The following is a 21,083-nucleotide window of genomic DNA, read 5'->3' as shown; positions in this document are numbered from 1 at the left end:
CTGAGAGCACCTCGCTAATCACCAGCAGTGGAAACGGAGCCACCTGCACCGCACACGCCTCCCTCCCACTCACCTGATGAATCAGTGTTGCAATACAGTACAGAGAAATTAAATTAAGTACCATGAAAAGATTACAGCAGTAAATCCTCCTTTCGGTTACATTCAAGTAACACCACGATTAAATCATTCCTTAGCTTCGCACTCTCTGCTTCAGACTCGATCAGGCTGCGGGCAGAGCTAAGGCCTGCGTTTTTTGCCTCGAATCACAGAAATGCTATCCCTGCCTTGGGCAGCGGCAGCAAAAAGTGTCCCCTGGTGCCCGACCTGAGTCCCCCACTGCCCCCACATTGCTCAGAGCTCTCCCTGCCAGCCTGAGGACAGCATATGTGCAGGGTCACCTGCCACCCCACCGAGCAGAGAATGCCTGTTCTCTGCTTTCATCAAGAAAGCTTGCCACATGCAGAGAGGAGCTGCTGCAGCACGTCTCAAGGTTCATCTCAACTCCCTCCCTGTCACACCTCTGGGGACACCTGCTGCCGAGGAAAGGTGGCAGCTGGGGACACATCCAACGCAGGGGCTACTCTCTGCTGCACAGACTGTGCTCAGTATCATCATCCTGTGCATCAGTGCAAGAGAGGGCAGGAAGATTTTGACCAGAAAGATACCACTGCAGCTGGATGAAGCGAAGAAGTAACTGTATAGCTTACAGACATAGCTTCCTCCTCACTTACGTTCAGCAGTTACAGCGCTTGAGGTTTGTGCAGCACTTGAACAACATGGTTTCCGATCCAGCAGACAGTTAAGTTTGTGCTTAAATGTTTGTATCTCCAGAAATACCGCCTCGCTTCATGCGGTTCAAGCCAAAAGCATTCCCAAGCTCAGGTCTACAATCTACCTGTTTTATAGACAGCAACACGTATGGTCTCCAGCACAGTATCCTTCCGAGTTCCTATAGGAAAGGTAATTACCATCCTCATTTACACGTAAGCAATTAATATCAGTGGAGACAGCCTCCTGTTTCCTTGCCATCCTGGAAGAAGTACCTTACAAACAGGCTCCACCAACCAGATGTGCTTGTGGGGCTGAAAAAGCAAAGTCCCCCTGACAGCCCACAGCCCCCCACGTGCCGGCTGCTCGCCTCCACCCAGCCCCACTGTGCTGGGACCCACCTGGGGGGCACCCCGTAACTCCCACTGCCAAACCCCAACCCACAACAGGAGCATGTTGTACTGTAAAACAGATAGCCCGTCCGTGCAGGGGAGATGGGCTGGCTTTGGGAAGAATGGGTCTATGGGGGTAATTTCCTTTTAGGGGTTATTTTGGGGATGAAGGCTTTGGGTGGCATTTCCTTGGGGGGTGGCTTTTGGGAGGGATGCAGCCAAGCCGAGGCTGGAGGTGGGGGATACCCGGCATTCCTTACCTGGCCGGGGCACCCCGGGCCCCGTGCAGTGCCACCTTCAGCACCCCGCACCCCACTGTGCCGCTCACATCGCCGCCAGGACACACGTGGGGTCGGGTGGGGGGGACGCGCGTGGACCCCCGGAGCAGCAAGCAGAGAGCAGTGGCCGCAGCCAGACAGCTGCTTGGGGGAGGCGGCGGTGGCAGGAAATACCAAAAGACTGATCCAACCACGCTAGGGAGGGAGGGAGGGAGGGAAGAAAGGGGGGAAGAGAGGGAAAAAATAGAAGGGGAGGGAAAAAAGAAGGAGGAAAAAAAAGAAAGGAAGTGTGCAAAACGCGGGCGGGATCAGCACGGAGTGGACACGGAGCTCAGCTCCGTTCTCCTCCTTCCCCCCAGCTTGGTTCTTCCTTCTCCCTGACACAGGGAGAGGCTGAAGCCAAGGCAAGACCCAGGGTAAATAAACAAAAGCAAGAGCCCTGAACAGCAACGAGGCACCCGCAGACCCATGCAAGCAGACAGCTGCCCTTTGGGGCGAGGGAGCAGAAAAGCCAACCCTGAGAAGCCCCCACACCGAAGCCCTCCAGCTGCAGGAGCGCTCTGCCCCAGCACCCAGCCACCCGTCTACCCCATCACTGTGGCTCGAAGGCACCCGCGCAGCACTTTACCCTGAGGCACAGGCAGGCTCCTAGCCCCGCATCTGTGGCCAGAGTGATAAAAATCAAGCCAGTGGCGAGCACGGACCCCCAAGCCCCTCCAGGTGAGGACAACAGGCAGATTGCAACAGCGCTGGCCGCAGCCTGCCAGCCCCCTGAGAGGATGTGGCTTTACAGGCAGCACGGTACCTGGTACAGGACTGCGGTCTCCGAGCTGCACAGCCACACGCAGGTCGACGCCAGACCAAGAACAGGAGACAAAGCAGGACCTCTCTCTGGAAGAGAGAAACCAAACATCCACCCCAACCTGTGGCAGCAGCAGCAGAATCAAAAGGCACCCAACTTTCTGAAAGCAGTATCACATGAGGGGATAACGTGACCAATACGCGCGTCTGACTTTCGTCGCTGGCTCTGAGTCACCCATTCACAGCTGAGCCCGCGGTGCAAAGTGCAGCGTGAAGCTCATACTCACGCTTCTGAAACCAGAAGTGTTAAGCCAGACGCCCCAAGTGCTCCGCTAGCCTGCCCTCTGCACAACAGCTGGATCTGTTTTCTCTTTAGCACATGCAGCCCCCGAGCTGAGACCAAGACCCGTCAGCTATGACACTCCTCGTGCTGCCCAGCAAGCCAGCTTCCAGCTCTGAAGAGCACTGACTCTCCTAAGTGAAAACATCTCCCAGACTTCAGAAAGAGCCCAGAATTCATCCAAAACTGCAAGCTCAGCTTGGACAAGGACAGTTTCTCCCATCCACAGCCTCTGGCCAACCGATGGACTACAGGGGCTCACCCTGCACTATTTACATCCACGTACCTACTGTTAGCCAGCAGGGGCAGCTGATCTCCTGGGGAGCTTGGCAGGACACAGAGCAAAACTCATTCACTGTACCTGGCTAGGAGCATTTCATGACATTGGAGAGAGAGTTCAGCATTTATTTTCACTCTTTCCTAGAAGTTCTAGCACAAGACAGGACTATAAACAGGTCATAAACTAGACTATAAACAGATCAAGCATGCTGGGGCTGCCCTCTACGCTCAGGCAAACTGAGACCAGCCCAGTGCTCTGCAGAGCACACTCACACTGGAGGCTGCAGGCAGAGGCATTGACTGCCCTCATCCACAGCAAAGTGCCCAGATCCGTGCGTGGGGACCAAGTCCCCAGCCCCAACACCTCTTCTCCAGGTGATGAGCTAGAGAGAGAAAACACCCAGCTGAGCCTCACAAAGAGCAACAAGCCCAGAAACCCCTCCATGCCCCCCTACTACTGAAGGAGCTACCCTGGGACTTTTCTTCCTATTAAACAAGCCCCAGAATCACTTGCATTGACAGGTAATTATTAAATTCACCTGTAGCCATAGCGATTTCTGCCATGATCTGCAATGTGTAGAGTGTTATCAGGACTCCAGTTGCCTTTAAGTTGGTTGGGATTTTGTCCTAATCCTCACCATGGTTTTACCCTTAGGGCAAGCCTGAGTGTCGTGGCGGGGCATGGAGGTGCCAGGGCCCTTTGGTCCCCCCAGCTCAGGGCACCAGCAGGCAGAGCCACTGTGCTGGAGGTGAAGCAGCTTGCCACTGGCTGCTCCAGGCCACGCCACACCGGGCTCTTCTGCATGTCCCCGTGCCCTTCACACTTCTTCTTTTAGGGCTGGCTTACTCAAATGCAGCCAGGAAGTTTGCCAGCACCTTGCCTGGTCCAAATGGCTTTTCTATTAAACCATGGGTTTGAATTGATCCCGTCATCTGCATCCGGAGTAGCTTTAGGCCAGCTCTGGCAGCAGATGTGGCTCCTTGGCTACTGTGATACAGAGGTCTCAGGTTTATAGCATCCCTACATGAATCACAGCAGGATTCAAAGTCCACTTCCCAAAGACTGCACTTTTAAAAGCTGGTAGTATTTTGGGTAAAGCTTTCCAGTAAAATGATCTTCTTCTCAGGAAATCATTCCACAATTATTATTTCACCTGCTCACTGCCAAATCACCACACAGAACTCATTTGATAAAACCTGGGCGTGCAAAAATGCTCCTGTCAAAACAGCTAGGTCGTGGTGAGGCATACACTTAATGCTTTCCTATACGCTCTAGGACAATGCATGTCACATCAGGAAATAAACAAAGCAAAAGGTTTGCCAGTTAAACTGCAAATGATTTGTAAGTCAAACTGAACCATTAGAGCAAATTTACATCAGACTGATGTTTTGCATCATGTGGCTATGGCATTTCTGATGTGGTCCAGGGAGCCCTGAAATTGGATTTGCTGTGCCTTCAGACCTTGCACCAGACGGGTCCTCGGACTGTGGGTTAAACAAGGAGAGTTACACCCATCGCTTCCCTGCCCGTCTGCCAAAGACAGGACCTGGACCCATGCTCTCCCTTATAAACCCCCCACAGAAAAGTGGGGATGCCAAACCACACAAGCGCTGATATTTTTAAAGACTGCTTTCCACAGCCCCCTAGTGTCTGTTTGGTTAACAGCTATTCAGAAGACAATGCATCTGCTTGGTCTCTGCTGCTTATGATTGCCCTGCCTGCACTGTCCGTGCAGCTCTACCTGCGCTGGCCGTAAAATCCTCCTGCAGTAGCTGTGGATTACAGAGCTCATGGCCCCAGTGTCTGTGCTAACAACACCTGAGCTCCCTTGCTGAAAGCGAATTCATCAGTGTCCCCAGATATGATAAATCTTTTTGACAAGAGACTTCTGACGGATATACCCAGCAGTTAGGGCTGAGGTCCATTTTGGCTTCACTTCTCCTTTGCAAGAAACCAACCCTCCTTTTAGAGGGTCTGCAGCTGTGATATTTTCTTTGGGCATTTGCCAGCATTCATAACACTTACCTTTCTCACCACAGCAATATAATTTTGTCCTAAGAGGGCTTGTAAACTGGTGTGGACTCTACCATAAATAAGGGTAAGGAAAACAGCAAAGCACAATAAGCTGTAATTGTAGTGCTGGGAGAGTGAAATCAGAGTGACTCAGTTGTGTTGCTCCAGACCTTACAATCCAGAGTGTAATAGTCTGGGCACTTAAAAACAACATCTAATGTATTTTTAAGACAATCCTACGAGATGTGTGACAACACAGTATCAGTGCTGTTTAAAAATTGTGATAAAGGGAGCCAGAGTTGAGCTGCAGCAACAGACATCACTCGGTCCTTTCAGGTCAGCAGCCTACCGTTTACTCTAGGAAATGACTACAAGACTTTTCTCTGCATCTTCCTCCTTGAATCCTTCACCTTTTGCTAACTGCTGAGCTCCTCTTCCCCCGAACAGAGACCACCTATGTGAAACGCAAATGCATACTCATCTTGCAGTGTCCACAAGACACACATATTATGCTTTCCTGTATCTCACAACATATCTATACGTTTTACAAGCTCCTGCTTATGATTAGAAAGGTTATTAAATACCATAAAAGCCATCAGATATATTTATTAGCCTCCATTAAAATGGAAATTGAGAGGAACAATCATATTCATATCGTTATAATTAGTACAACGTCTCTATAGCCATAACCACATTAATCAGACATCATATGAATGGTTGTTAGCATTGCAAGATACTTGCCCTTAAGCCCATGACACACAGCGAGACAAGAAGCAAGAAGCTTTAAAACAAATGAGCTAAAAAAGAAGTTATTGAACACAAGTCTTTATCCATAGGCATAAACTTCAACACAGCAGAATACAATTAACGATATGAAGAAGATCACTTTTTACCCACATGCATTTTCCAGTGCAAAGCTCCTTGGCAAAAATATTTGATGCCATTGCTGGATAGAGCAGGAGTTCCTTGTTAACAGGTAAGTGCTGTGTCTGTTTAAAGCTTAAAAAAAACGTGTCCACAGCAAAATGTTTGCTTATTTTACATTTCAAAAAACAGAGCTACTGCTAAACCAGGATCCTAATTGCAAGTTTGCTAGAATGGGTCTCTGGGGAAGTCAGAAAAAAACACAAACAGCTCCCTGGGAGCTCCTGGAGATTGGAGTCCTCTTGTGGCAAAAGGCAGAGGAAATTTTTCAGCAAATGGTGACTGCTGAAAGTTGGGGCTCTACATGGGAGGCTGCATGGTGAATAACAAACACAGGGAATATCAGCTTGGCAAAGATTTTCACGTCACACTGCAGAGCATAAAAGCAGCAGCGCGAAGATTTCACAGCTGGCAGTGGGCAAGCGTCAAAAGGAGCAGGATGCCACCGCGTTTTGATACTGCAGGCTGCGCTTCTGTTTATTTTAGCAGCTCGTGTCTGTTAGCGTGTGTTCCCTGCTGAGATGATGTTTCTGGCTGGTTTTTTTTTCCCTCCGTCAGCAGAGGTAATTTTTCCTGCGTGTTTCAATAGTGAGAACTTTTCTCCTGGCTAATATATTCACCATGTAGTACTGCAAGCCAGCTCCTGTCCTTCTTGTCAGCCTGCTGCTGAGTTGGGTGAATAACGCAATCTGAGTATCTTGTTTAAATCTCGCTGCTCTGTATTTTATCTTTTCTGCTGCATCGTTTTCTACCTGCAGTAGTCCCTGTGGACTGCCTAGAGTTCAGCTTAGGAGACATTTTGTGTGAATGATGGATGTTGGCCATGCTGGCGCCCTGCTCCCTGCCTGTGTCATTTCAACTACTTCTATCCAGCCCTCATCCTAGAGAAGTCTCTTGTGGTCTTAGTTATCTGACATTAAAGGAGATTTCTTGGGCAGATCTCACCTTCCCTAGCCTGCACCCTAGCTAGTATCATCTCCTGTCTCCAGGAGGCTCGCCCTCAGGAGTGCTACGTGAATGGTGTGCTGGGAGGTAAAAATGCTCTTGCTCACACCTTGGTTTTGCTATGCCTGGAGTCAAAGGAGGTTTACTTGTGACTACCTGAGCTCCTCATTTCTCACTGCTCATTTGAAGGCTGTTCAAATCATGCACCACAAACCTATTTTATTTTCCTCAAAGTGTCTAGGATAGGAAATGAAGCTGAATATTGCCATTATCGCTCTGGTGTGAAAAACAGATTAAAGAGTTAGTTTGGTAGCCATCAATCTGCTCCTGCAGGCCTGGGTACTAACTAACTGCAGCCCAACACGCTGAACTGATTTGGTAAGCAACACTCCTTCTGCAGCTAGCAGCAGGCTGGAAAGCAGCCGGGACATCCACGATCTGACAAACAGTCCAGTGAAATCTGGGCTGGATTTCAAAACCCTTGATAAGACAGGACATGAAACCAATTTGCTACTCAAAAACATTCCAATAGCCTTTGTTCTTGGTAATATTTCCAGCTAATTGCTAAGCAAGCTAGCTGTTACAAAGCCTTGAAGGATAAAACTAAAACATACACGTATATGTAAATAGACGCATACATGCATACGAACATATATGTAGACAAACTTTTTGTGTGGCTGGACCAGACTGCAACACCCGCATTGGTATGGATAGCTGACATGTTTCTGAATGATCACAGATTTCCTCAACAGCTATTGGGAAATGTCCATATAAAGTTAAATTTTAAAAACTTTCCTTTTTTTCAGTTTCTTTTTCTTCCTGTTCCAAATAGACTTCGGAGCAGATGCCAACAAGCTTAATCTGTCTGGACTGAATGCTGTTGTCATGCAGAAAACATCGCAGTGAGGAAAAACATAAACACATCTCTTTATAAATGGTTTGATTATTAGATTCACAGACCCAGACACACGGATCTTCACATAGGCCACTATCAATCTCTCTAGGGCTATCTATTTTCTGACTGATCGATACTCTGTCCATGGATAGATCTGGATCCAGGCAGATGGTCACAGCTTAGTTCTGCTTTGTTCATTACTTCATTCTCTGCAGAGAGGGGCATTTTGACTTACAGACAACTGAATCTAGTTTCTGACACCCAACGCATGCTATTGATTTGAAAGTCAGGCCAGACAGTCACAAGTCTGATCTATCAGTAGCTTTGTAATAACACTACATCATATTCCGAAGCTTGTGGCTGCTTCCTAACGTTACAGGATGTGTTTGTTCTCATACTTGACCCCTTTTATTTTGCCTGACTCTTGAGTCATTCTCACAGCCAGCTTGTCTCCGATAAATCACGGAACCTCTCACTGCCTCTTTCTCACTCTTCTCTCTGAAATCCATCTTCTGTCTACGTCTGTCATCAAGTAAAAAGTCTCCTTGACTCCTGCAATTAATTTTAAGGATTCTTCGTTATTGCTGTTGCCTCCCTTCAACAGGACACCTGCACTTGCCACAGGGGCTTGAAGGAGACTGGGAAGAGAAAGAGTACAATGGCATTTTCTGCTACTGCTGAAGGACAGCTGGCTTACTGGTTAGGCAGCACAGAGGACTGCCAATATTTTTTCTACCTTTTGCTTCAAACAGGGACACCTGTCCAGTGTTCCTGTCACAGATTAAATGCAGAAGTAAAACAGAGAAGAGTAAAGCCTGAAGAAAAAAACAGTTTTCCCCCAAACAGATCTAACATCATCAAAGCCCATACTCTGACTTACAGCCCAAAAGGGCAACACATAAATGTTTCTTCCAGAGCAGAAAGTCCACCTCTTTTATGCCAGAGAGGACCTGATTTGAGCCCAGAGCCACTGACTAGATCTATGCTATTGATGTCCAAACACAAGGGCAGTCTGGCAAAGGATGGCTGGATTTAGCTACTAGTTGAGTCTTGACACTACAGAATAATAGCCTGGGAAGTACGAGGTCACTGCAGAGAGCTGTAGATATTTGCTCCATCACTTTGCAAATAAAATTATTAATGTCCCAGCTGCTTTCAGCCCTGATGACCTTCATTGTTCCACTGCCATTTATAATGCCTCCTGATCTGCTCCTACAGTGAGATCAGGCTTGCTGTGGTGCATGGCCTTCTCATGCTATGCCTACATTGGCAAGTAGGAGCAGATCTGTAGGGCGAGCACTTGGTGTTGAGGGTGTAATATCCACACTGTTTGCATTTCAGAGGGCTGGCTTTGGACTAGTTCTAGACCAGTCCTACCAAGTCAGCACCCATCAGCGGCTGCAGTGAATCAGGTATGCTCCTAGAGTACATCCTCCACTGCAGTTTCACTGAGAAGGAATCCAGATCCGTGTACTCCAAGATCGCTCTGCCTATGAACTGAAGAGCAGTAAATAAAGATGATCAGGAGGTTCACCTCACAACCACATTGCTGATCTGTCTGAAAAACTGAGTGACATCTCTGAGATATGAGCAGGATGCTGACTGAAGAGATACTGGGGGGGAAATACTGCTGAATGCAAAGAGGCCGGTTTCAGAATAATGTGTCATCTTAGCTACTGGCTGTTAGCAGCTCCATAGGTTCACCCATTGCTTAGTCTTCCCCTCGATTACCTGGCAGGGAGGATCAGGGTCCTCATTCCCCATTCATGCCTTGGGGATGACGGCAGTCATAGGGTACCCTGGAAGCAGAACCCTCAGCTGGGGCACCCTGGACCCATACTCCTCCCAGGCCTCCACTGAGAACAAGCCGAGCAATAGGGCCAAAGGCTGCTTTTTTCAGTCAGCCACTGTCACTGTTTTTATGCTACCGTTTTGAAGACGAATTGTGGTAAATGTGGCAGGCATCCACTTCGACTCTCATGGTAAAGATAAAGGAATTAAAAGTGAGACCGACTCCTTCAGACAAATGTCTTCCTGAAAAAGCTGTCCATGAGAAACACACCATAGGCTTGAGCAACAAATCCTCTCTGTGGTTACACAGACTTGACTACAGGACTAGAAGGGTAACGTTGGTCATGCATACTTGAATGAAACCAGAGTTCAAGACCATCTCTTGCCACCCAGAACAAGAAACCCTCAGGGACTCTGTGACTTCAATTCATCTTTGTCCCACTTCCCACTAGATTCCTCGGCACAAAGGAGAGAGTAGAGTAAAGAAAAGAGTAGGATAAAGTATTCTCTTTAACTCATCTCAAGAGGAGACAAATAATTGCACTTACATATGATGAGCTAACTTTGCAGTATTTTGCAAAAGTGACTTAAGTAATCCTTGGCAAAAGTGTTACATGGAGGGTTTTATAAGCAGAGCAGAATCCAAATAGTTTCCTGGGGGTGGGATCACAGTAAAACCCTAAAATTCAGTCTGTTTTCATCAGAGCCATGCCAAGCATCTCAGCCAGATTGTGGTTTTGCAGCAAAACTCTGTGCTCCTCGCAACTCCGTCAAACTTTCCAGTGAAACCAGATGAAACTCAGCAGTTCTGGACTCAGACAGAGAGCTCTTAGGAGGCCCGTGGCAGCAGCACGTAGACAAGGCTCTGCTGGGTAGTCAGAGTGAATTCCTGCCTACAGACTGATGTCAGCTAGGGCTTTGCAGATCATAACCTGTTTTTTTTTTTCTTTATTTGAGAAGATTGTGTTGAAGTTGGATCACTGGATTATGTCAAATGGGTTGGTAAAGTTTAAGGATACTCAGGCAGAACTGTTTTCTCTTCTCTCAAATACGCCTCACTTCTTACAAACCTGCACATGTACACACAGTTTCTCCCTGAGCAGACGTTACTTTTCACAAAATTAGGGGGCTATCATCCGTGATGAGTACTAAAAAGCTTCAAAAAGCCTATTCTGCAAGCTGGTGCAAAGCACAGAGCCCAGAGGAGAGAAAGGAGGGCCTGGTGAGGAAAGAAACAGCCTCGTCAGACCTGGTCTCATTGCTGAGCTCTGCTACTGAAGTTCTCTGTGCAAACCTTTTACCTGCTCATAGCTCTTCACGGCACAGAAGGCAACCTTTCCCACAGACTTTGTTTACCTACATTTTAAACTCTTAACATCAGTGGATGTTTTACCACATCTAGAACTGCAATTACTCCTATTCTGATATAAATAACATTTTATTTCAGTCCAGTATTGCACATTATCACTGGTAGAGAGAAACACAGTCACTGACTTGTTCTTCTCTATTGCTTTATTGTGAGTTTATTAGATTTTTCCCTTAAAAAAACAAAGAGTTTGTAAAAGTGCCAATGAGCTTTTAGAATGGAAGATATTTTCTAAAACTCAAAGGACCTGCAAAGAAGAAATGTTACATCTCGAGAAGACAAAAATGAGTCAGAAAAGGTGTCTCTGTTTCTACGTTTAGGCTGTTGGCTGTCTAGGGAAAAAAAAAAACTAATAAAGGTTCGTCTGTGCCTTTTTTAACAAGAGAGCCAGTAAGATATACTCTAAATTACGTACCTCTAAAAGCATAAGGCCAAGAACTGGTGGAAATTTCTCCTCCACTATCCTCTCTGTTTTTAACAGAAAGAAAAGCTTACTTGGTATGGGAGTTGTATGCTTGGGAGAGGAAGGCTGTGGGTGGAAATGTAGGGGAGTGCAGGACTCTCAATTCTTACCCAAAGCACAGGTAAATGGCATCAGCTCAAGAAAACACACAGGATTTGACATCTGGCAGTTGTTCGGCAGACTCTCAGATAACTTGCAAAGGAAATTCTGTTCCGTTAAAATGGGAAGGGACCTTTCTAAACACAAAGTGACTATAGACACCTGTGAGCTTGTCTATGTGCATTTTGGTTATCCTGCTCTAAGTAAACGGTTCATATTAGACCAGGGTGGACATTCTGATATAGCTCACAGCTGAAGACTGGGTCTTGTCAGGATAGCTTAAAGAATTCATGCAGCAATATAAGGTAAAAAAGCAAGCCTTGATTTTAGAAACGGAATGCCTTCCTGGGAAGTACTGCTGGTTTAATTACAGAGGTTGCAAATCTCTTCCTTTCCCTTTCTTTTGCAACTATCCTATATCGGTATTCCATGTTTAAAGAGAGTCTGAACTGATTGCTCTACTCTATTATATTCCCCTTCACCTGAACAGATGCCAGCTCAGCTGACGCGTAACTGTACTGCCAGTAATCTCTAACTACTTCACTTCTCAAGAAAGTGCACAAGGAAATCAAAGGACCAAAGGATGGGGACATGCAGAAACATTCCCCACAATGCTGAGCTTGAAGGGCTGTTGGTGTATGAAAGATGAACATATTTCAACATTTTCATGTATTTATATTTGAATATATTTAAACTGTAAGGAAGTGGGTAGAAGGCACCAGTTGAAGTCATGTTTCTGGAAAGGGGCAGAGGTGGGCTCAGCTTTCAAATGCTAGAAAAATAATACTCTTGTTACCAGCTCAGCCAGACACCCATCTCAGGTTCTGGAAAAAGGGCATTTCCAAGTGTCCCCCAAAAGGTGTTGCACTGACCTAATGGGTGGACAAGGGTGGTTGGGGTGTTTCTGATGAGCCACAAGTGTTCTCTGTGGACTTCTAGTGCTTCAGATGCTGAACATTTTACCTTAAAGTGTGACAAGGAAGAGAAGCAAAAAAGGAAACACAGCCAGGTGGTCTGCTGAACTCATTGCACTGCACAGAAATTATGCCACAATGCACTCAGTTAACTGACTGCTGATAAAAATAGAAATTGTAAAATGTCTGAGGTGGGTATTATTAACTGCTCTGAATGAATTATATTCTGTGTATTTGGAGGAATTGTGTGAGAAGCTTTCTCTGAGAGTTTCAGAGAATAATTACTGCAAGTCTTCTGAGCATCTTGTGATGGAAAAACAAAATTGTGAATCACCTCTACAAAAGCACATAGATACAAAAGACATACTGCCAGCTAGGTCTGAATATAGCTGTCTTCTACCTCCATTCTTCCAGAGTCACCACAACACCCAACAGGTTCACCAGTGCTGAGTGGGTACCTGCTCAAACCCTCACCCAACTGAACAAATTCAGCCCAATGTACTATAAAAATTCCCCATAGCCAAACCAAAAGGAGGGCAGCTCCTAACTCCGTGAGAGGGCGGCAGAAACAAAGAGTTACCACTGCAGGATATAACGACTTTGTATATGAATGAGCGTGGGTGTTTTCTCTGAGGTGCTGCAGCCCTGCTGGCTCAGCCGTCTGTCCCCACCACAGTACTCTCACGTGCAAAATAGCATTTAAATCTCATCCAGCTCACACCAAGCTGAACAGGCCCACAGGGTCGGGCAAAAATTAGTGCCAACGGGACAATCAGTGTTTCAGTGTCGTCTTCAGTAAAGGCAGCTGCAAGAAGTTTCAAGCTCAGCCACACCGCTTTAGAAATGCATGCTGGCCACCACTGAAACATCTCTGTCGCCTTCATGCTAGGCACATCTGAGCATCTCAGCTCCTGCAGGCACCTGTGCAACTGTCAAAGTACACAGGGTCAGTCACAAACTGAAATAACTACCTGAAGCGAGGGTCTGAACTCTGAAAAAAATTTGCTTACAGGAGTAAATCTTATGTCCCTTAGCAAACCTCCTTGGAGGTGCAGGACTGCTCTGCTGTAGCTGTTTGACTGGTACCACATAAACACTGATTTAGTGACTGTATGTTCCTACCAACAGCACTGCTTTTTGAGACCTATTTCAAGCTAGGAGGGCAAACCTTTAACAGACAGAAGGTGGATGTGTGTGTGGCGGAAGGGCAAACTAGAGAGAAATAAACTTTATAAAAAACATCTAAATCGCAAATGAACTTGGAGAGGAAAATAAGCAGTCTTGTGGTACTTCATGTCTATTGCTCCTGTGAAGGTAGGGCTGGTGGTTATCCTTAAAGTGACTTAAAAATTAAGAGTCCAGCTACCATGAGGCATGCCAGACCAGTTAAAAAAACAGTGCAGCTACTCACCAAATGCCATGCTTTGTGAAAACCCAGAAACTTCAAATGAAAAAGACCTATTAAGTCAGCCCACTGGGTCTTGGTCCAAGAGTGCAGGATTGTTCCTGGTCCCTGTTATATTTTCTTGCCCCCCACCCCCTGAAAAGCCTGGCTACAGCCACCTATTTGCAGCACAAAGCTGCAGCTGCTCAGGGCTGGAGACAGAGACTGGAGCACAGAAAGCCTGGGAAGAGAAGCTTTGCTTTTCTCCACACTCTAGTAACTACAACCAACCCAAACTGCTCTGGGGCTTTTTTTTTAAAAACAAAACAAAACAAAACAAAACATTTCTTTAAAAATATATAGGACAAGGTTTTATTTGGACAAGCTGCAAGAGGGAGAATTTCTGTCAGATAATATGGCTGGCTTTTCATGCAAGCTGTCCTGGCAAGCCCAGCTATAGCGCAGCAAAACTCTCCCTCTGGTCAGATCCTGAAAGATATTTTCTCTGAGAGTGTTCAGAATCAAATGTGCATTTAACTCTTCTTTCCATTTCACACTCCATTTCTAGTGATTAATGCTTGAAAGCTGAAACAGATGTTTTCCACTCACAATGCCATTCTGATAACCCTGAGCTAAAGGCTGCAATCCTTAGCAGATTAGTGGCTGAAATAAAAAATGGATAAATAAAAGTGGGGAAGACGGGTGAACAAACTCAGGTTTTACTTCAGTGGATAACAATGCACGGTGGCTATGTAATCTCCACACTAATCTGCCAAAGGAAAGATTAAATGGCAAAATTCCAGCACTGAGACCTGCAACCCTCATCTGTTGGATCATCTTAGTGTGTGACCACAGATCTTTTTAGCACAGTGACACTGGGTTTTCCAGGTTGTTTGGTTTTTATTGAAGCAACAACAATAGCAAAGTTTCTTTCTTACACATTCTTGTGAGTATATTTCTGCCATTACATGCACTTGCAGCCACTGGGTGATTTAACTAGGGAAGAGGAAGTTAGCAAAAGCATTTCAGTTTTCAGTACAGTGAACTTTTGAGTGGCTTCTATCAAATAGGAAGACAAACTTTTCAGGGAATTCAAAACTATTTTTATATCCCTTCCTTGAGACCTTTGAAGTCTTCTTGAACAATGAACCTAGCATAGCTCTCTAAGTCAAGGAGGAATTTCCAAGAGTCCCCAACCTTTTTTTCTTTACCTGAAAGTCAACAATAAGTCAGATTTTAAAATATTACAAAAAGCTGCATGGCAAAGCTTCCAATGGGGAGGTACCCATCTGTTAATGATGTCTCTTGCATTGTTGTTTCATGTCCTGGCCATGTCTGCTGGCAGGAGAGGTCACACCAAGTTGCGGTGTATTAAGTTATAGGCAAGATAAACCAACTCAGCTGAGGGCATGCAATTGGAAATAGAGGGGAAAGGATGAGATCTGCCGCTTCAGGACCCTGAAGAGTGGAGAACTGGCTAGATATGTACCAGCCCAATAACTTAAAAGAGCTGCTAAGACACTCGCCTCTTTAAAGCAGAGGGAAGGCAACAGGGATGCCATCACCCAGTCCATTATCCTGCCTCAGACAGCAGCAGATGTTTCTGGGGAAGGAAATAAAAACCCACAGTGGGCTGGTACAGGATAATCTTACCCCCACATCAGTTCACAGCCTGGTATTCAGGAGTTAAGGGACGGGCTTAAAGCAGGGTATTTAATACTGAGAGGTGTTCCACTCTGGCTGCAATAATGATAGATTTCCTTCCAACACCCATCACTGAGGCAGGTACCCTAAATATCTCTGCTTTATGTATCCGATCAAGTCTCATACGACACTTAAAATTGGACAAAAGATCATTACAAACAGTAACTCAAACTGCCTTTCCCAAGTGGAGAAAAGGACTTTCAGCTGGCAGCGTGCAAACTGTTATTCTTGGTTGAATTCACATTGTGAGCTCCTTGAGGCCTCTTCCATCCCTAGGAAATCTGTGCCAGTTCAGTGCCTGTGGATAATGCATCACAGGCACTGAGTGTGAGCCAAGACACCGAGGTCTGTGTGAGCACTTCAAGTCTGTTGACTGGGGATCACCAACTCATCTCCTTGCACAAGGAAGTCTTCTTTAGGAAGAGGAATCATCTTTGCACAGACCCAGCTCTTCCTTCCATCCTGAGGACCTAGACTTTGCAAAAAAAGACGTTGCAAAAATCATGATGGTGGTGCTCTGTAACATGCTGAACAAGAAGGCAAACATACTCCTTTAAGATACGTTCCAAAAATGACTTCCAAACCCATGAACCTCTTCCTACCACCACTCAAGAATCATTTAGTTTTGTTAGAGCTCTTAGTATTGCTTCGCTGAGGAATAACACAGCACTGGCAGTTTCTGGGTATTCATTCTCTGATGCAAAAAACTTCAGATCTCCAGTCTCCAGGTAGCCAGAGGAATCCCTGGCTCCTAATTGCTTTTAATCTTCTTTAGGCTTCTCTTCACGAGGCTGCAGTTAGGACCCCATTTGCAGGCACAAACTCTTCAGCTGCACCCTTCCTGGCTCTTCAGTGACACCTTCTGGGACTAAAATTACCAAGCCAATCTTAGGTTTTCTGCAGCTGCTTTTATCTATGCACAGGAGTCAAGTGAGATATTTGGGAGCCCATTCCCAAGAAATGGTGAACACAGAAGAAACGTTAGCCAAGTACGCTGCTGCTGCCTTATACAGCACCCTGAAAAGTGAGATCTTTCCAGAGACTGGATTGGAGATGAGTCCCAGATGGCCACAAATCTGTAAGATTTCACTTCTCCCAACACGCATTCATTTATTGAAATTGCTTATGGGGTGGGGGGGTGGGGGGGTGTTACACTTAAAGAGCTAGATCCTCACAGTAAGAGCAATGAAGATGAAGGTGGAAGTTTATATTAAAATATTTTATTCTTAGTGAGAGTGATCTCATCTATCTTTGCTTGACGGCAAGTTTTAAAGCAGCTGTGGTGTGAACCCCAAGGTGTAACGCTTGCATTTCACTGCGACAGAAGCACTGTAAAGGGCTGGGCTGCTGCTCCCATTCCCGTGCAACTCCAGTTGCAGAGCAAAGGGGCAAAGGGGGAGGATTCCCAGCCGCAGAGGAAAACTCCTCCTGGTACACTCTCAGGGAAGAATAGCAGGCTGTGCTAGGCAGGATATTAGCTCCCTTGAACAGGCTGGAGCTCATCTGAGAAAGAGACTGTGTTTGCCAACAAGCACCGTGAGCGTTCATGCATGTACAGCCACAGGCTGGGTGACAACGTACAAATTTATAGCCACTCAGAACAGAAAGAACATCTGATTTTCCTACATGCATAGTGCATCTCAAGGAAATTTACCTTTGATCTCTGTGCTCCATCAATAATTCACTCGGAATTTTCTGGCATTTTCAGTCTGCCTGTCCTGTTTAATTTACTGATCTACAACATAATATCAAAACAGGCACCTTGGGCTACAGTTCTCCACACCTTGTGCGGCCACCGACTGCTTTGCAGAAAGAACACACAGTGGATGAAAAAAAAGACTTAAAATCTGTGACAGTCTTCAGGTTTGGCACACAGCGTGCTTTCCTCTGACCTGAACAAAAGGTGAGCCAGGAGAAAGGCATCCATCCCCTCTAGCCAGGGCAACGAGCAGTAAGGCGATGCTGCCACAGATACTGCACTCCTGAAGGCGGCAGGGCAGCACTAGCAGTACATTAGCATGACTTGCTCTAGCATGTTGACGAATTAAGCTACTCTGCATAACTCCTTCTGTATGCTGGCCCAGCACTGGCTGCTTTCACCAGCACTCATTTTCCTGAAGCAGTAGAGATTCCCTGTAAAGGAGGTGTAGCAGGCATGACACATCAGAGCCTGGAGAATTTACTTGTTATAAATGGGAGTGCTGCACAGCTGAAAGCCACCAACAAGGTTGGCAGTATGCAACATAAACAACGTGATTTGTAATCGAAGCAGAAAGTTGTCACTCACAACTCACAACCTCCTCTACACTGGTGTATAAATGATCCATGCCCTTCTGATGGAGGGATGCTAATGCAACCCATGAATCATGCATAGTTTAAAACGAACAGAGGACCAAAGAATAGCTATGCTGTTATTCTGTTATTATGCTGTCCCCTTATTTCTTCTCGGTAGCAGGCAAAAGCTGACCTCTGTCTAGGTGTTAAACTTACAAGATATTAAGTACGCTGCCATAAACCTGCAAAAAGAGAAGAGAATTCCTTGTGTGCTTCTGCTCACTGTGTGCCCTGGAGCAAAGTACAAACCTCTACATTCTTTTTTCCTGTCTGCTGTTTCTAGTCCCAAAGAGTAGGGTTGTAGGTGTTTGTGTTCACCACTGCACACATAAATTGTTCCATCAGCATCAATTACTGCCTGGGGTCCTGAGTAGGTGAGCTCTTGCTAAATAGATGGGGCTGAGTCTGGGATTTGTCCTCTTGCTGGGGCTCTTGGTTTGGGCACTGAAGAGAACACTGACCCTCAAAACCTCCCCACTTCCCTTTCAATGAATCCCCTCTTATGAATTCCCCTCTTATGAATCCCTAAATACATATTCTGGGTACAAGCCTGATTTTTTATTACTTAGGCAAGATTATCTATGGGAAGCCACAGAGAGAATTTCCTGAGTATTGTGTTCTTTCAGTGTATCAGAGCTTACTGCACATTTGAACACAGTTTGCTGTCAGCCAGTCTTTCAGGGTTAAAAGACAAATACCACATAAACTGTAAGTCTTTGTGACAGTAAGAATTGCTCAGCAAGAATATTTTACAGCCTTTTCACTTGAAAGAGAGATGATCTTCTGATTGTTCTTCACCAGGGATACTGAGGCAACCTGGCCCAGACTGGGGCCCCAACCTGTTGGGTTCTTTCTGTACAGATGCAGAATGAAAGCAGCTCTTGAGAGCAGAACATTTCCAATACAAAAGAGTAAGATTAACATTTGCCCTCTTTAAAAATTGCTCCCAGCTGTACTAAAGGTCTCCACACATTTTCTTTCTAGGTGCAAAGTGCCTCCCTGCCCTGCTTGCGGGGATGCGCTCACCTTGGGCAGGGAACAGACCGAGCTGCCTCTGCTCACTCTGGACCCGGTGAAGTGTGTGCCACTGGCACATGGTGTTTGGCTGTCAATGCGTATTCTGCTCATATTTTAGGAGCTCTTTGCAGAGATACTATCATATAGCTCAAGGGCATGGTGCAAAGCACTGGGACTTGGGGTAGAATTACAAGGGCGCTCAGTGTGACTGACTGTGTGGTGTGCCAGAGGGCCTGTTATGGAGTTACACCTTTTAGGTTAATATTTGCCATCCGCTATCGCTGCTCAACAGGAAATGCAGTGTGTTTTTTATATGCTTCAAGATAAGGGGTGAATGAAGTGTCCTGATTACCGTAATCCAGTGACTGCTGGGCAAGGTTATCTTTATTTTCTACACAGTTATTGATTGTGAGGGACTGCAGACTGGCCTGGCTCGGGGAAGGACTCCCCACCTCCTGCAATAAGGCTTTATTACCAGCCTGGAGTAGCCACAAAGCCAGCTAACTCCTCAGCAAAGCACCAGCCCTGGAAAGGAACTGAAAAATTGTTTCCTGGGCTTTGTTCAAGTCCCAGCTGCTCTACTGCAACTGCCAGCAAGAGGGCCTCTTCTGCTAGCAGCAAGGGGACGGTGGGACAGCTATCCCAGCAGTAGTGGGCTGAAAGTACCATTTACATTGACACCCATCAGCATGGCTAAGCAGATCTCCTGGTCACCTTGGAAAACACTGGAGCTGTGGTAAATAAATAAAGCAGGTAAAATGCTCCAACACCAGTGAGCCATGAAAGCCCAAAGGCTTTGGGCTCCCCCTGTTACCCCCATCTACAGAGCAGAGGAGGTGGCTGCAAGCACCTGGGGCATCCTGCAGAGGCTCCGTGACAGAGGTAACTGCCCCATCATCTCTAATTATGAGGCCTGAAGAAACTCAAAGATTTAAAGCTTAAAAGTATCTGCAGACATCAATCTTTCCAAAAGAGATGTCGAAAAAAAGGCAAAGCTAAATATAAGTTTTAGCAGCAGAACTGCTTTAACAGCTACTGTAGGTCTAGCGAGATTGTTAAGAAAAGATGGAAAGCACATGGATTAAATTTGTTGGCATAAATCTGGGGACACCAGTTTAGCTAAAGAAAACACCATCATCAAGTCTTTGGAAATCCAAAAAAGATATTATTTCAGTACAGAAAAATGGGAAAAAGAGGAGGAGACAAGAAATGGAATCTCAGAAAATAGATACCTGCCTTATTCCATATGTATTTGTGGGCTCAATTTTCCCCTTGCATAAATCAATGAAGAAATAATCTTCAGTTGCATATCTAAGTACAAAATTAGCTTTAACTACAGGCTTCGTTCTGATTAAAATCAAGGTGAGTTTAATCACACTGCTGTCCTTGTGCCTAAATCAAAAGTCTGCTAAGGCTCTTATAAACTACACTGGTATAAAATAGGTGTAAGATGACAAAATCAGATACTTCAAGGTGGAGAAGTAAATTGCTACTGCCAGTGAGCTGGTAGGACAAATGGTGTTATCTTTTACCAAGAAATTACACTGTACTGTGTTATGACAAAGGGAATTTGTCTTCTCAGCCAGTTCCTGCTTGGGTTCCCATCAGCTGACAATGTTTCCAGGGGAGCCAGAGGACAAAATACAGCCCAAATTCTGAGGACAAAAGCTAAAATGCAGCAAATCTCATGCACGACATTAAAAGATGCTTAATGAATGGTATGAAGCAATTCCACAAATAAATGCAGCAGCTGGTAATTGCTAGGAGTTATTCAGGCTGACCAGATATTCTTAGACCCTTATTACTGGAAATATCAGAATAGATGTTGCACGTCTAAATCATAAATACTGCAGTTCAGCAAAATACTTGAGTATGTGCTCCACTCTCAGTGAACTGGAGCCGAGATCAGCCAACAACCTGTTAGAGGAAGCTTACACCTTAACATCACCCAGTTCTGTGAAGAACAGCACACCAACTTCTGGAACACAGAAGAACTGGAACAACAACTAAGAAATTCACATTAAAATGTGTATATAAGTAGTAAAACTAGATTTGAATATATGTTTCTCAGTTACTCATTGTGATATATTCTCATCTTGTTTTTCCTTTGTATGCTATTATTTGTCACTCTCCAACCAAGACAGTCAACTTCCTACTTTCTAAACCAGAAAATTCCTGTTGATTTTTTTTACAGGAAAAAAACACATGACAAACCCTCCCCATACTCAGAAGCTACCCCTTTTGTTAAAGCCAAAAGTGTTGTCACTGTCCGGCAAGAGGGTAGGCTGATACAAACACCTCAGTCCCCAAAGCTGGGCCTTTGGATAACACCTGAGGGCTCGACCCAAGGTGGAGCTGCTGTGGGGGCTGCCCCG

The 21,083-nt window shown here is 45.7% G+C and overlaps 1 protein-coding gene across 4 annotated transcripts in view; it reads right to left on the bottom strand.

The window, feature by feature from the left end:
• Positions 1-21,083, bottom strand: part of OSBPL5 (oxysterol binding protein like 5) — a 170,491-nt gene that overhangs the window by 131,843 nt on the left and 17,565 nt on the right. Inside the window, exon 1 of one of the 4 annotated variants that reach the window (XM_066998912.1) lies at positions 2,244-2,397. The exons of 2 other annotated variants lie outside the window; for them this stretch is intronic. In XM_066998912.1, coding sequence (XP_066855013.1) covers positions 2,244-2,351 — 108 coding nt within the window. In that variant the 5' untranslated portion in view covers positions 2,352-2,397. Of the gene's footprint in view, positions 1-1,420; positions 1,608-2,243; positions 2,398-21,083 lie in introns of those variants that run through there. One more of the 4 variants, XM_066998914.1, reaches the window with a different exon arrangement.

The sequence above is a fragment of the Anser cygnoides genome, chromosome 5, assembly GCF_040182565.1.
Source record: "Anser cygnoides isolate HZ-2024a breed goose chromosome 5, Taihu_goose_T2T_genome, whole genome shotgun sequence".
Taxonomy (NCBI): Eukaryota; Metazoa; Chordata; class Aves; order Anseriformes; family Anatidae; genus Anser; species Anser cygnoides.
This window is presented reverse-complemented; position numbering and strand designations above follow the sequence as displayed.